This window comes from Mobula birostris, chromosome 11 (genome assembly GCF_030028105.1).
Source record: "Mobula birostris isolate sMobBir1 chromosome 11, sMobBir1.hap1, whole genome shotgun sequence".
Classification (NCBI taxonomy): Eukaryota; Metazoa; Chordata; class Chondrichthyes; order Myliobatiformes; family Myliobatidae; genus Mobula; species Mobula birostris.
This window is the reverse complement of record NC_092380.1, coordinates 54,792,194-54,807,884: the sequence shown is the minus strand read 5'-3', so window position 1 is coordinate 54,807,884 and position 15,691 is coordinate 54,792,194. Positions and strand designations below refer to the sequence as shown.

The 15,691-nt window shown below is 41.6% G+C and overlaps 1 protein-coding gene across 4 annotated transcripts in view; it reads left to right on the top strand.

The window, feature by feature from the left end:
- Positions 1-15,691, top strand: part of LOC140205086 (potassium voltage-gated channel subfamily KQT member 1) — an 851,833-nt gene that overhangs the window by 610,487 nt on the left and 225,655 nt on the right. Inside the window, exon 19 of one of the 4 annotated variants that reach the window (XM_072272254.1) lies at positions 2,591-2,717. The exons of the other annotated variants lie outside the window; for them this stretch is intronic. Coding sequence (XP_072128355.1) covers positions 2,591-2,683 — 93 coding nt within the window. The 3' untranslated portion in view covers positions 2,684-2,717. Of the gene's footprint in view, positions 1-2,590; positions 2,718-15,691 lie in introns of those variants that run through there. 4 annotated transcript variants of the gene reach the window in all.

Below are 15,691 nucleotides of genomic sequence, written 5' to 3'. Positions count from 1 at the left end.
CTTTTGCTCAGTAATGTACGTCAATGATTTGGAAGATGGAATTGGTGGCTTTACGGCCAAGTTTGCAGATGATACAAAGATAAATTTTTAGAGAGGCAGGCAGTATTGAGGAAGCAGGAACTCTGCAGTAGGGCTTAGACAGGATAAGAGACTGTGCAAAGGGTGGCAGATGGTATACAGTGTAGGGAAGTTTATGATCATGTACTTTGGCCGAAGGAATAAAGACATATACTATTTTCCAAACAGAGAGCAAATTCAGAAAACAGAGGTGCAAAGCGTCTTTGGCATCCCCATGCAGTATTCTCTAAAGGTTAACTTGCACATTGAGTTGGTATTGAAGAAGTTTAACCTTCAGTTCAAGAGGTGTAGAATGTAAAAGCAAGAATGTAATGTTGAGACTTTATAAGACATTGGTTGGTCTGCACTTGGAGTATAATCAGCAGTTTTGGGCCCTTCATCTAAGAATGGATGTGCTGGCATTGGAGAGGGCCCAGAGTGGGCTCACGAGAATGATCTCAAGAATGAAAGGGTTAACGTATGAGGAGCACTTGATGGCTGTGGGCCTGTATTCACTAGCATCAGAAAAATGAGGGGGATCTTTTTGAAACATATCAAATATCAAAAGACCTAGATAGAATGGATGTAGAGAGGATGTTTCCTATAGTGGGGGAGTCTAGGACAGAGGGCACTGCCTCAGAAGATAAGGACATCCCTTTAGAACAGAAATGAGGGGGGATTTCTTGAGTCAGAGGATAGTGGAATTCTTTGCCGCAGACGGCTTTGGAGGCCGTCATTAGGTATATTTACAGAAAAGATTTATTTGTTCTTGATTGGAAAAGGAATTAGAGGTTACAGGGCGAAGGCGGGAGAATGGGATTGAGAGGGATAATAGAACAGACATGTTAAAATGGCGGAGCAGACTCAGTGGGCATATGGCCTAGTTGTGCTCCTGTCTTATGGTCTAATGATCACACCTCATGCAAGATATCTGAGAACTGGAGGAGGAGCTGATTAGAAAATTGGTGAGAATAAAGCTTAAACTAACCACTTGTGGCAGTAAGTCTAACAGTTAGGTGCTGAGTCTGTTTGCTGTTGTTTCACAGTATTTACCATTAAATCAATGTCACGCTGTTAAACAGCAGCGATGAATGTGGCCGAATATTTTAATTCCGATTTTCATTCCCGTTCTGATGTGTCACCCTCAGGAGGGAGGTGCAACGCCTTATATTCCATCCAGGTAGCCTCCAACCTGATGGCATGAATATCGATTTTCCCCCCTGCGCCCCCCCACACATTCTTCACTCTGACCTTTTACTTCTTCTCACCTGTCTATCACTTCCCCCAGGGTCCCAACCTCCTTCCCTTTCTCCTATTGTCCATTCTCCTCTCCTATCAGGTTTCTTCTTCTCCAGCCCTTGACCTTTCCCACCCACCTGGCTTCATCTATCACCTTCCATCTAGCCTCTTTCCCCTCCCCTATCCTTTTTATTCCGGCATCTTCCCCTTTCCTTCTCAGTCCTGAAGAAGCGTCTTGGCCCAAAATGGTGACTGTCTACTCATTTCCATAGATGCTGCCTGACCTGCTGAGTTCCTCCAGCATTTTGTGTGTGTTGCTTTGGATCTCCAGCATCTGCAGATTTTCTTGTGTCTCATATTCGTAGGTGACCAAACCTTTATTTCTGAAATTCCATCTTTGCACGGTTCTTTCCAGACTTACAGGGGTTAACATTTTCTGGAGCAGTTCTTCAATGAACTACTGCATTGTTAAATAATTAATTGGTCGTGTTGCTGTGTAACATCTGTGCTTAATGGTCTCTTGGTGCAGTTAACACATTAGACCCAGTCCACAAGCACAATTTAAGCACTCAACTAGTAATTTAAGAAAAACACTTAAAACAAAAACATGTGTAAAAATGCCTGCTCATCCTCCAACAAAAGCACCCATTTCACATGCTGTATCAGACAACTGGCAATATCGATGACCTGAGAGACGCAACACAATTTAAATACCCCTCACTAAAGGCCCCTCTCTTTCATTTTCCCCTCTTCACTCTCTCTTCACCAGAAGGGCTGTTTTTTGTTGGGCTTCAGTTGCTTGGATGTTGACTGCCCTCCAGGGTAGGTGAGTTTCAGTGTAACCATAGGTGGTATTGGGTGACAATATGGATGGGGCGGGGGCGAACATGAAGAGAGGGTTTGGCATTAAGCCAGAGTATTTCCCTGCAGCCGCCACTGCATTATTGAGGAAGAGCTTTGCTATTCAACACTAAAGATACTCAGTCAATTGTAGCAATTAGAACACTGACTAAGATTTGTGGCCTTATGTTTAGGCTATACACATGCCTGGGAATTTTCTCTGGGTCAAACACCCTCGATATTGGACTTAAGACCCACTGCCATGGATAATAGACTGTCTTATGATATAATTTCACAAAAAAGGTGTTCTTCATACTAATAGCTGTCATACTGCTAACTATGGTAAGACAAAAGCACAACACTAAATCAACACTTAACTCTGGTAACTGGTGTACTCACTGCCTTTGTGAGTGCTCTTTATGAAATTATTTTTTCTTTACCCATTCTCCTCCAGGCATCAAGCATCTCACAGCTGATGAGAGACAGTCAGTCTCCAAAACTCAAGGGACCGTTGTTTGGAGCTGTCAGTGGAGGCTTCACTGAATAACAAAAAAATCTGCCAGAGAAGCTGAGTAGTTTGAGCAGCATATTTCAGTAGTGGGGCGGGGGGTGTATATGTTGATATTTCAGTTTGAAACTTTGCATGGAGACAGGAGTATCTAAGTAAATTGTATGTTGCTCCAGATTCTAGTATCTGCAATCTCCCGTTTCTCCACAAGGCTTGATTGAAAATAGACCTAAAATAAAAATTGAAGCTCAGGCACCATCTGTAGGGGGAAAACAGAATTGTGTTTTATAGGTTGAAGACCCTTTGCCAGAAATGAGAGAGAGAGCGAGAGAGAGAGAGAGAGAAAATAAATTGAAGAGAGTGCTACAGGAGTTTACAGAAATAAAAAGGGGTGAAGCCTTGGAGAGATCTGAGAAAGAAATAATTCCAAAATGGAGGTCTTGTTGAACTGGGAGACAACATCAGTCAGCCAACGCTGGAGTGAGTGGATGCTCTCTGAAAACTTAAAATAAACTTTATCTTTCTCCCTTATATTCTGACAAAAGGTCTTCAACCTTTTCCACAATCGCCATTTGGCCTGCTAAACGTTTGCAGCTTTTGCTGTTCTTATCTTGGTTTTCTGGTAATTGCAAATTTTTAACACATTTTCTTGAAAGCAGGGTCACTGTTTGAGTTACATCAAATCTCCTGGAAAGAACTGAACAACTGGGAGATCTCAGGTAGAAATGGGCGTGGAGGTTGAGGCAGAAGTCAGAGATTGATGCTTTTGGGATGGAAAATCCATGTATGGTATGTTGTTGTTTAAGGTGCTCTGCAGAGAAGGAGGGGAAGTATTCTTTTAATCTTGGGTGATGAAGGGCAGTACATTAGCATGGCATTGGGGAACATTGTACAACACTGACTGTAAGATCATGGTTCGATTCCCGCTACTGTCTGCAAGGTGTTTGTACGTTCTCCCCACGACTGCGTGGGTTTCCTCCAGGTGCTCCAGTTTCCTCGTGATTTGATTTGACGTAAATAGCACATTTCACTGTATGTTTTGATGTACATGTGACAAATAAAGCTAATCTTTAAATTTTCATTCTTTTCCATAGTGTCATCCATATAAGAAAGGGATTCACTCAGTCATTAAGCGTTACGTGAGTCTGTGCTAAGCAACACTCTGTTGCAGTCCAAACTTGAGCAATTGGTCCTACAGCGACCACAAAACCAAAATAAGTTTAAATAAGTTGTTCTGGTCTGTAATTACTACCAACGTGTACTCTTGGTGAAAGCACATCTACCCTATCTAGTATGGTGGGATCTACAATTATATGGTTTCTGCAAACTCTTCCTGCTTGCCATATTGGGAGTTTAGTAGGTCAGTTTACACCAGAAAGTGAAGCATTGAATAGCAAAAGTTCCAGGCAGGTCTTTGCAGTCAGTCATCAGTGCAACCTCTCTATGTTATTGACAACTTCAGAACACTAATAATGTTAATGAAACCAATGTGTGTGCAATTTCATTGGCTGAATTTTACAAGTCCTACAAATAATACAGATTAAAACAACATGTTGAACTGTTAGTTCTCTTCTCCTTGCCCCCCCCCACGCCTAGTGTGATGCAAATTTGTTGTTATTTTAAACAAATGTGTCCAAGTACAGAAAAGCAGCTGTGGTGAGCATACATTGCAGTGGATACATGTACACTCAATGCCAACAGTCCGAGTGCTCCGTCACACCAATGCTTTCAATACTTCTGCAAACTGACCAGTTTGTTCTGTTAGAGAAGTATGTACACTAGTCTGCGATGGAATGTCTCATTGTAATGGGTTAGGAATGGCACAGACTCTAGACAGGACAAATCATTATGTTGGAATTTAGTTGAGACTGATCCTGGGCAGGGTGTTCCATTTTACTGGCATAACGCTGCCATTGGCTTTATTCCTTACATGTCATCAGACAGGACAAGTACTGATGCTGCTATTAAAGCTAGTCCAGGCATTTCATTGAACAGATCTGGTTCAGTGCTGGCATTGATTCCAGGACTGGCATTTCCTTGTATGTAGCTAGTGCTACTGATAGCACCGAATCTAAATAGCAAAGAAATAATTCCTCCACTCTAACCCTAAAACTCAAGTCAGTAAGCCATCAGCAATGCTCTTAATGGGATTGTAATCCAGCAAGAACTGAAAGTTATCTAGATGGATACACTGAAATTAGTAGCTGTGTTATTCTGATTGAACTGATTGCGATGAGAGGACAAAAATCAGCTGATTTCCAATTCCTTCAGCTGCTTATCAGATTCCTCATATTTCTCTCCAATTCTCACTCTTAGCAGATTGAATAACATTCAAGATGCTCAAGGTAGCAGCCTGCTTGATATGCACCACATTTACATCCGTTCACTCAGCAAATTAACTTCAGGGTAGCATATAGTGACATATATGTACTTTGATAATAAATTTTCTTTGAACTTTGAACTTTTGAACACCCACTCCACCACTGATGCACAGTGGCAGCAGATTGTACCATCTACAGCAACTGCAATCCCTTCCAAACTCACAGACTCTACCAAGTGACAAGGTTAGCAAAAGCATGGGAATATCTCCACCTGGGAGTTGCCTGCCAAGCCACACACCATCCTGACTCGTAAAATTATCACCATTCCTTCACCAACACTGGGTCAAAATTTTTGATCTCTCTCCCCCTTTCAGCATTGATTCACACCTCAACCACTGCAGTGGTCTAAGAAGGGTGGTTACAACCACTGTTCAAAGGCTGGGCAATTAAACATTGCTTCAGCCTGTGAAGCATACGTATATCTGCAGAATTAATAAAAAAAAACATGGCAGCTGTGGGATTTAAATTCAATTAATAATCTGCAATTCAAAAACAAACTTCTTTTGTAGTAGCAGAGACCACAAAACCACTAAATTGATGTAAAACTGATCTGGTTTATCCAAACAGGGAAGGAAATCTGCCACACTGGCTTAAATGCGGCTCCAGACCCATCAATATGGTTAATCTCTAAGCAGTGGTACAGCAAGCCACTCAGTACAAGAGCAATGGATACACAGAACATACAACAGTATAGCAGGGACCAGAACATACAACATACAACATACAACAGTATAGCAGGGACCAGAACAGGCCCTTTGACCAACAAAGTCTGTGCCAATCATGGCATCTAAACTGTGTACTTGCCTGTATGGGGCCCATATCCCTCCATTCCCTGCCTGTCCATGTGCTTGTCCAAATGCCTCTTCAACCATCAGTGAACTCTAGGCATCGATCAGTCTGTGCTTAAAAAAAACTTCCCTCGCAATTCTCATTTATACTTGCACACTCTCACCTTAAAGCTAGGCCCTCTGGTATTTGATAATATTGCCGTCCTCTGAATAAAGCTCTGGTTATCTACCTTGTCAATGCCTCTTTTCTTTTCTTTCTTTTTCAATCTTTTTATTAGTTTCATAATGATAAACATAACATAGTATTGCTACAAAGTTATTGGGATTACATTGTTGTAGTTAACATATTTTAAACATGAACCCAGTTGACACACGGGTATTAAACTTCTCAATCGTACAGGATACAAATATAGTATACAAAAAAAAGATTAAAAAAAATACTCCCAAAGAAAACCAAGCCTAAACAATATTAACCAACTAAACTAAAGAAAGAAAAACATGGGCTGTTACGTAACATCAAAAAAAAACCATTAGTGTCGTTAACTCCTCTCCTCTTGACATCTATTAAAAAGAAATAGAATAGGTTTGGAAAAGGTCAAATTACATCTTATGCAAGTATGGAATAAATGGCCTCCAAGTCTTTTCAAATTTAATGGAGGGATCATAAATAACACTTCTAATTTTTTCTAAGTTTAAACACAACGTAGTTTGAGAAAACCAATGAAATGTGGTGGGGATGCCTCTCAATTTTATATACTTTGATCAGGTCATCCCCAACATCCAACACTCCAAAGAAAGCAATTCACATTTGTCCAACCTCTCATTAAAGCTAACACTCTGAAACCCAGGCAGCATCCCGGTGAACCTCTTCTGCACTCTCTCCAAAGCCTTGACATTCTTCCTGTAATGCAGCAACCAGAACTGCGGACATAAGTGGCCCACCTAGAGCTGTATAAAGGTGCAACATAACTTCCTAACACCTGAACTCAGTGCCCTAACTTATAAAGGAAAGCATTGCACATGTCTTCTTTACCACCCTGTCAACCTGTCTGGACACTTTCAGGGAGCTGTGGACCCCAATGACCATCTGCTCATCAACATTGGTGAGCATCCTTCTATTCACAGTGTACTGACCCTTTACATTTGATGTCCCCCAGTGGACCATCTCACAACCGGCCAGATTAAATTCCATCGGCCATTTCACCACTCATTTCTGCAACTGAGTTATAAACTGCAGCACCCTTTGACCATCTTCTACACTATCCACTCTAGATTGCGTCATCGGCAAATGCACTAACCCAAAAGTCAATGAATGAAATAAAAACAGGAATACATTCAGTAGATAGAGTACAGAAGACATTGGAAGAAGGCAGTTTTTATGTCATGCCATTAATCTTTTGTCAGGGCCACTAATCTGAGATGTTACCTTCTCACTCTCTACCAACACTACACAATCTGCCGAATATTTCCAGCTATTTCTATTTTTATTTCAGATTTCACAGAAATTTACTTAATAATTGTTCATAATGTGCAATACATGTCAAGGATGTACAGTGTGGGGAAAATACTGAACTGTCTCTTATATTCACTCAGTAAGAGAGAAAGATATATTGCAGAATGTTTATTTCCATAATGCTGTGCACACATTTTTTTTTAAAAAGGTCAGAGCTCTCAGCTGCAGTTCAGGCAAACTCAATGAGGAATATAATCCAGTGAACAGAGGATCGGAGTAAGCTGCAGAGAGTTGTAAAATAAGTCAACTCCATCATGGGCACTAGCCTCTGTAGAATTCAGGACATCTTCAAGGAGCAGTGCCTGATGAAGGCGGTATCCATCATTAAGGACCGCCACCACCCAGGACATGCCCTCTTTCCATTGCTATCATCAGGAAGGAGGTACAGGAGCCTGAAGACACACACTCAATGATTCAGGAATAGTTTCTTCCCCTCTTCCATTAGATTTCTGAATGGACATTGAACCCATGAACACTACCTCACTACGTTTTTGTTTCCATTTTTTTGTACTACTTATTTAATTTACCTAGTTAATATATACAAATATGCTGTAATTCACAGTCTTTTCTCTATTATTATCTATGCATTGTACTGCTGCTGCAAAGTCAACGAATTTCACCATTTATGCTGGTGATATTAAACCTGACTCTGAATCAGATTTCTGATTCTCTGCATGCCATAACAGTGCACAATTTTCACAATTACTCCAGGCGCTAAGATGAACCTTCACCTCGGCCCTGTCACAGATGACAGTCTATGCCACAATGACAGAGGGGGATTGAAAAAGTGAGCTGAACGATATACTCTTACAATTAGCCATGAGGGCTGCTCATTCTCCTCAAAGTTTGCTAGTCTCAAAAATCCTCCAGCCCAGAAGTTCATTAGTTAAATCACTGGCGATATTGAGAGAGGAGATAGATACATTTTTGAAAGATCGGGGAATTCAGGGAACTATGGGAAGCAGGCCATGATCAGCCATGGTTATATTGAATGTCAAGGCAGGTTTGAGGGAATTGGCATCCTTCTCCAGTTTCTTGTGAGTGTAAGACAGTACGATAATATCAGCAAGCATCAGGTGACAGTGCTTTGTCACACTCTACTTCACGTGAGGCAAGAATTAATCTGGTATCCACCTTCCTGTGACAATTCAAAATACTTTGTACTTCCTTCACCAGCCCTTAAATTTACAAACACAAGTATGCAAGATTCCCCACCTCCAATCCCCACTGTCACAGCAGCCTTCTGTGCTTGTCCAACTTATTACTAACACGCCAAGTGCCAGGACTTTAAGAAGTGGTGCAAGGTTTGGAAGGATCAGGTTAGAACTAGGCGAGGCCAGTTCCTGGCAGTCAGATCAGTTGCTGTTGTAATGAACACGGCTGCACATTCCCTCCTCTTACGTTCACCTAGAAGTCATAGGAGGAAATTAACACCGCCTGGTCCCGCCCAATTTCAGCCACAATGTTTGTTTGATTGTACCTGGCACCGGCCTCGCCAGGCTGGTGTTCATTCAGCAGCGTAGAATCATGGCATTATTCCGATCCTAGCCCTCACCACCACCATCCCCTCCCGACCCCAGCTTATTTGGCAAAGGTCTAATGTGGTGGTGAGCTGTTCAGGGCTTGATTGCATAACCCGCCTTCACTTTCTTGTTGACGTGACTCCTCCCATTCTCCCCTCCTCTGCTTTCTCTACAAGTCTGACTCCTTCCATTTGTTGTGCAAGTCTTACTCTCTTCCACATTCTGTCTCTCCATTGAAATAAACACAGTGAATCGGGGAAATAACTGAGGAATGATTCCTTAAGTCTGTAGTGCTATTTCTCTCTCTTTCTCTCTCTCCCTCCTTATCACTGTTAACGCTATCACTCCTGTCAGTTAAAGAAATGGTGTCTCTTTCCCCTTTGTTAGCCTGGTCACAATCAGAGCTGCCTTCAAAATCCCTTCATGCAGCCAGCGAGGGCAAAAATACCAGTGCATCGGAGCAGGGGAGACTCGTATCCCGTGTCCTGCATGGCTGCGTGTTCAGCGACTGCTTCTCAAATACTTTGTTTTTGTTTAAAGCCTGGAACCAGGCCAGGCACTGAATAGCTTCAAATTTCACCAGCATTTGTAGAGGCATCCAGGAATTAAATGCAAAGTAAAGGCTACAAACACGAGGAGAAGTCAGAAAACTGGTGCAACTGAAGGAGTCTGTTTCGAAGCTGAAAACTTAAAGTTACAGACCTAATACTGTATATTCTGCCACCACCCTCATCCCCAAAACTATAATTTACTTCTTGATTGTAATCTCGCTAATTTACAAGATTTCCCAGGATCCCTCTAAGGTGTGGCTCTCAAAAACTCTGCCTGGAAATAAAGCAACATCTGCAAGTGATGAAAAGAAGAAAAGTCGCCAAACAACAATATTTTCAGGCTTCCATGTCCCAGATATACTTGGGCTTCAATCGGCACCTGTTCCTCCAGGCTTCTAGAAGTGACTGCAATAAAAATTACTTTCTCCCAACCTTGTTAAGCATTGCAGTGACCTATTTACATTCTTCCCCTGTTACACTGTCGTTTAGAAAATATAAATTGGCCCTGAAAGTCCCATCACAGAACCTCAGACGTGAACAATCTCCATCTGGCCAGTATTTATCTCTCATGCAATGTAATTAACCAGTTGTCACCTCATTGATGTCCATCAAAATTGTCTGAGCTCAAATTGGCTGCACGTTCCCTACAATGGACTAGGCCCTATGGGTCACCATATCTGCACCTACCAACTTCACATTGATTGTTAATGGCATATACACCCATACAATAAATGCAATGAAAATCAGATTTTTGCAAAAGGAGCACCACAGTACATCAAAAACATGACAAACATCAATTACATCAACTTAAATTAAGATGAATTCTACATAGCTTACACAACAAAATAAAATAAATTCCTTTGGTGCAAGTTGAGGGAAATATAATCAGAAATAGAATTAAGGAATTTCAGTTTGGCTTAAGAACCTGATGGCAGTGGGGAAGAAACCGTGGTTGAACTTCGGGATGCCAGGGCGGAGGCTGATTTGGGCGGATGGTGTTCAGGTTTCCATACCTTCTACCTGATGACAGTAATGAGAAGATGGTGGAGGTCTTGAGTGATGGTTGTCGCCTTCTTGAGGTATTGCCTCTTGTAGGTGTCCATTGCCCAGGACTGAAAGAAGCTACAAAAGTGGTGGATTCATCCCAGTCCATCACAGGGAAAACCCTTCCCACCATTGAATTCATTTACATGCAGCAACGCCACAAAAAAAGCAGTATCCATCACCAAAGAGCCCCACCACCCTATAACACCCTCTTTTCACCTCTATCAGGAGGTATAGAAGCCCAAGTTCCCACACCACCAGGATCAGAAAAAGGTATTACTCTGCAGCCATCAAGCTCCTGAACAACCGTGGATAACTTAAATTACGGTCAGAATCAGGTTTAATATCACAAGCGAATGTCATGAAATACATTGTTATGCAGCAGCAGCAGCACATTGCAATACATCATAATAAAACCGTAAATTACTGTGAGAAGTATATATATATTTAAAAAGGTTAAATTAAATAAGTCGTTCAAAAAAATGAGGTAGTGTTCATGGGTTCAATGTCCATTCAGAAATCTGATAGCAGAGGGGAAGAAGCTGTTCCTGAATCATTCAATGTGTGTCTTCAGGCTCCTCTCCTTCTTCGCTGATGGTAGCAATGATGGAGCTGAGCGAGTTTACAACTTTCTGCAGCTTCTTTCCATCTAGTACAGTGCTACCCGCTACCCCATACCAGCCAGTGATGCAGCCAGTTAGAATGCATCCACAGTACATCTGCAGAAACTTCTGAGTGTCTTTGGTGACGTACCATATCTCCACAAACTCCTAATGAAATATAGCCGCTGTCATGCCTTCTTAGTAATCATATCAATATGTGGGCACAGAATAGATCATCAGAAATGTTGACACCCGGGAACTTGAAATTGCTCACCCTTTGCATTTCTGAACCCTCGATTGCCACTACTCTGAAACGATTCTGACCCACTTTCAAGAACTCCTGTTCTCAGCATTATATTTTATTTTATTTGCACAATTTGTCTTCTTTCGTACATTGTCTCTTTATGTATAGTTCTTGTAAATTCTATTTTACTTCATTTTTCCTTGTAAATGCCTACAAGAAAGTGAATCTCAAGGTAGTATATGGGGAACATAAACTTTGACAGTAATCTTCCTCTGAACATTTGAAATTTCATGGAACTGGCTGAGTCCACTACTCTCTTGCATTCTTATGCATTGGAGTTCCCATACTCTGCTATGATGTAATCAGTCAGAGGCATTCCATTGTATATTTGTAGAAGTTTGACAGAGCCTTTAATGATATTCTGGCTCCCTAGATTTGTCAGAAATAGATACGCTGACATGTCTTCTTTATGGTTGCATCTATGTGCTGAGCCCCAAGAGAGATCCTCTGAGGTGTTGACACCCAACAGGACAGAGTGCAAAAATCAACAAACTATGCAAATACAAAAAGAAATAGGAAACAAGAAATGATAATATTAAATAAATAAGCAATGAGTATCGAGAACGTGGGATGAAGAGTCTTGAAAGCGAGTGCATGTGTCGTGGGAATAGTTCAGCGATGAGGCAAGTGAAGTAGAGTGAAGTCATCCCCGCTGGTTCAAGAGCCTGATGGTTAAGGGGTAATAACTGTAGCTGAACCTGGTGATGTAGATCCTGAGGATCCTGTACCTTCTTCCAGGTGGCAGCAGCAAGAAGAGAGCATGGCCTGGATGATGAGGGTAGTTGATAATGGATGCTGCTTTTCTGTGAGAGGGCTCCATGTAGATCTGTTTAACAATGGGGAGGATTATTCCTGTGACGGGCTGGGCCATATCCACTACTTTTTGTTGTCATTTCCATACAAGGGCATTTGTGTTTCCATACTAGGCTCTGATGCAACCAGTCAATATACTATCCACCACACATCTGAGATGATAACACCAAGGAATTTGAAGTTGCTGATACTCTCCACCTCTGATTTCCCAACAAAATCTGAATCATGGACTCCACTTTTCTCTCCCTAAAGTCAATAATTAGCCCCTTGATCTTGCTGACATTGAGAGGTTATTGTTGCAGCACCACTCAGCCAGATTTTCAATTTCCCTTCTGTATGCTGATTCATCACCACCTTTAATTCAGCCAACAGCGGCATCATTGGCAGACTTAAATATGGCATTGGAGCTGTGCTTGGCCTCACAGTCATAAGTGTAAAGCGAGTAGAGCAGGGGACTAAGCACACAGCCTTGTGGTGCACCTGTGCTGACGGAGATTGTGGAGGAGACGTTGTTGCCAATCTAAACTGTCTGCAAGTGAGGAAATCAAGGATTCAGTTGGACAAAGAGGTACTGAGGCCAAGTTCTCAAAGTTCAAAAAAAGTTCAAATTTCAAAGTAAAATTTATTATCAGAGTACATAGATGTCACCACATAAAACCCTGAGATTCTTCTTTTCTGTGGACATACTCAGCAAATTTATAGAATCAATTTTGCTTTTTCGGGGAGAAAGCAGAAGAATGGAGTTGAGAGGGAAAATAAATCAACCGTGATCAAATGGTGGAGCAGACTCCAATCGGCCAAATGGCCGGATTCTGCCCCTGTGACTTTGGCCTTCGGATCTTATGAGTTACCAAGCCTTGAACTCTTCTCATTAGGTTGGTGAATCTCTGGAACTCTCTGTCTGAGAGGAATGGTAAAGGCTAGATCACCAGGGTTTATTTCAAAAGGCATATAGATCTTTCTTTTTCGAAATATTGGGGAAGTGAGGGTTAAGTGAGATTAGGAGAGGAGATGTGGCCTGGGACAGATCATATTCAATGCTTGAGGGACTGAGTGACCTATTCATACTCCTACTCAGAATTTTTCTGATGAAGGAACTCTGTTTCTCTTTCACTAGTTGCTGCTTGACCTGTTGAGTGTTTTCAGAATTCTATGTTATTATTTCTGCAGTTTTTTTAAATTTGCAGATCTTTTTGTCTTTGTTGCCTCACTAATTCATTCTACATATTAAGTGCCTCCTCTGTGCTGTCCCCTACATTTAACTGTCTTTTTGTTCTTCCTCTTCTCCTATTTCATGTAACTTATTTCAAGTTACATGCATTTTGCAAAATTAATTGTATTAATCAATGATTATTTCAGCTAAATTTTGATAATTGATAACTAGATGTTACATGCAGAGTCCTATTCTCTTTTGCTCCTATCCCTCCCTCCTATTGGACCCATCAGAATCATAAACAGTTTTATTATCTCTGCCTTATATCATGTGAAATTTGTTATTTGTGGCAGCAGATCACACTTCACATATAGTAAGGGAATGGAGTGCTGTGATAGAGGTTGTGTGTTGGAAAGGGCGCAGTGGAGTGGACAGAGGTGGAAGTGATGCTGGAGCGACACCAGGTTCTGGGTGAACTGACCCCACCTTTTTCAAACCCTATTCACCCATGATAAGTTCTTCAATAGCTAGATTGCTGGGTCAGTGCAAAACGCACAAAGAATTAATGGGAGTGTACATGGGGGCCAGTGATTTTCCAAAAGACTGCATTAAATATTCAAGACAGTGGGGTAGATTTGCAACCTTTGACCTCTTTCTGCCAAGAAACTGATACATCTACTGTATCCAGTGCTCCCGGTGTGGGCTCCTGTACATCGGTGAGACCCAACAGAGATTGAGAGATTGCTTTGCTGAGTACCGATGCTCTATCTGCCAAAAACTGCAGGATCTCCTTCCCATTCTCATTCTGAATTTCAGTCCATGGCCTCCTCTACTGCCATAATGAGAACTTCCTCAGGTTGGAAGATGAAAACCTTATGTTCTTCTGGGTATCCTCCAACCGGATGGCATGAAAGTTGATTTCTCAAACTTCCGGTAATAGCCCTTCTCCCTCACCCTCTCCTTCATCATTCCCCATTCCGATTTCCCTCTCTCACCTTATCACCTTACCTGCCCACGACTTCCCTCTGGTGTTCCTCCCCCTTCCCTTTCTTCCATGGCCTTCTGTCCTCTCTGATCAGATTCCCCCTTTTCCAGCCCTTTAACTCTTTCACCAATCAATTTCCCAGCTCTTCACTTCACCCCGCCTCCTTCTCCTGGTTTGACCAATCACCTACTACCTTGCATTTCTCCCTCCCCTCCCCCCCCCCAGCTTCTTATTTTGACTGTTCACCCTTTTTTTCCTGTCCTGATGTAGGGCTCGGCTCAAAATATCGACTGCTTACTCTAATCCATAGATGCTGCCTGACCTATGGAGTTCTTCCAGCATTTTGTGTGTGGCTTGGATTTCCAATATCTGCGGATTTTCACTTGTTTGTGACAAATTTTTACGTTTGTTTTTAACATTAATTTTCCTTTTAATGCACTGGTCTTTTTCTTGGCTGCTTTTCAGCTTATTTGTTTTCATTGAGTTTCTTTATTTCTACTTTCTTCCCTCTGTACGTTCATTGTATTTGCTTCCCTTTTGTATTTTGGCTCAGTTTCTGCTTTTCCTTTTGGTTCCCTTTTGGGGCACTGCTTTTGTATAATTTCATTTCTCTCCTTTATAAGAGTGAAGTCATAAAAAAGATTAGGTACTCATTCACTGGCTGGCACAATAGCATAGTGATTTGCAGTACCAGCAATCCAGGTTCAATTCTCACCACTGCCTGTAAGGAGTTTGGACATCCATTCTCCTTGAGAACGTGTGGGTTTCCTCCGGGTGATCTGATTTCCTCCAACAGTCCCAGTAGGTTAATTGTCACTGTAAATTGTCCAGTGATTAGGCTAGGATTAAATCGGGGATTGGCTCGAAGGACTGGAAGGGTCTACTCTGTACTATATCTCAATGAATAAATAAATTCTCAGTCCTGTTTGTGGAATCTTGCTGTGCAAAAAATGTTTTGGTTTGTGAACCAAAACATGGTTTACATGTTCCCCTACAGAACAAGAGTGGATGGACATCATCACTTCTCACTTGCATTCAGCCATTTTAAAATATCTTATGAGATGTGATAACAAGCTAAATAAGCTATGAGGTATGATAAAGAGCTAAATAAGTGCATGCTCTTCCTTAGTCAGTTTAACGGCATTTTGAATCTTAAGTCAAATCATAACACTTTCCAAATTTGATTTAATGAACCTTACTTGGTAAAACTGCCTTCCATTTTAAGAGATGATAAATGTCATTTTGAGTTTCTGTTATTTTGAGCAATATGGCTGTGTTAAAGAGGTGTATATACAAGCAGGTGGGCCTGTTTCTGCATGTTACTGAAATCACTGAAGCAATACAAAGTGTCACAGGCTTGATGATCTGAAATTGTGGAGCAGACAGTAGC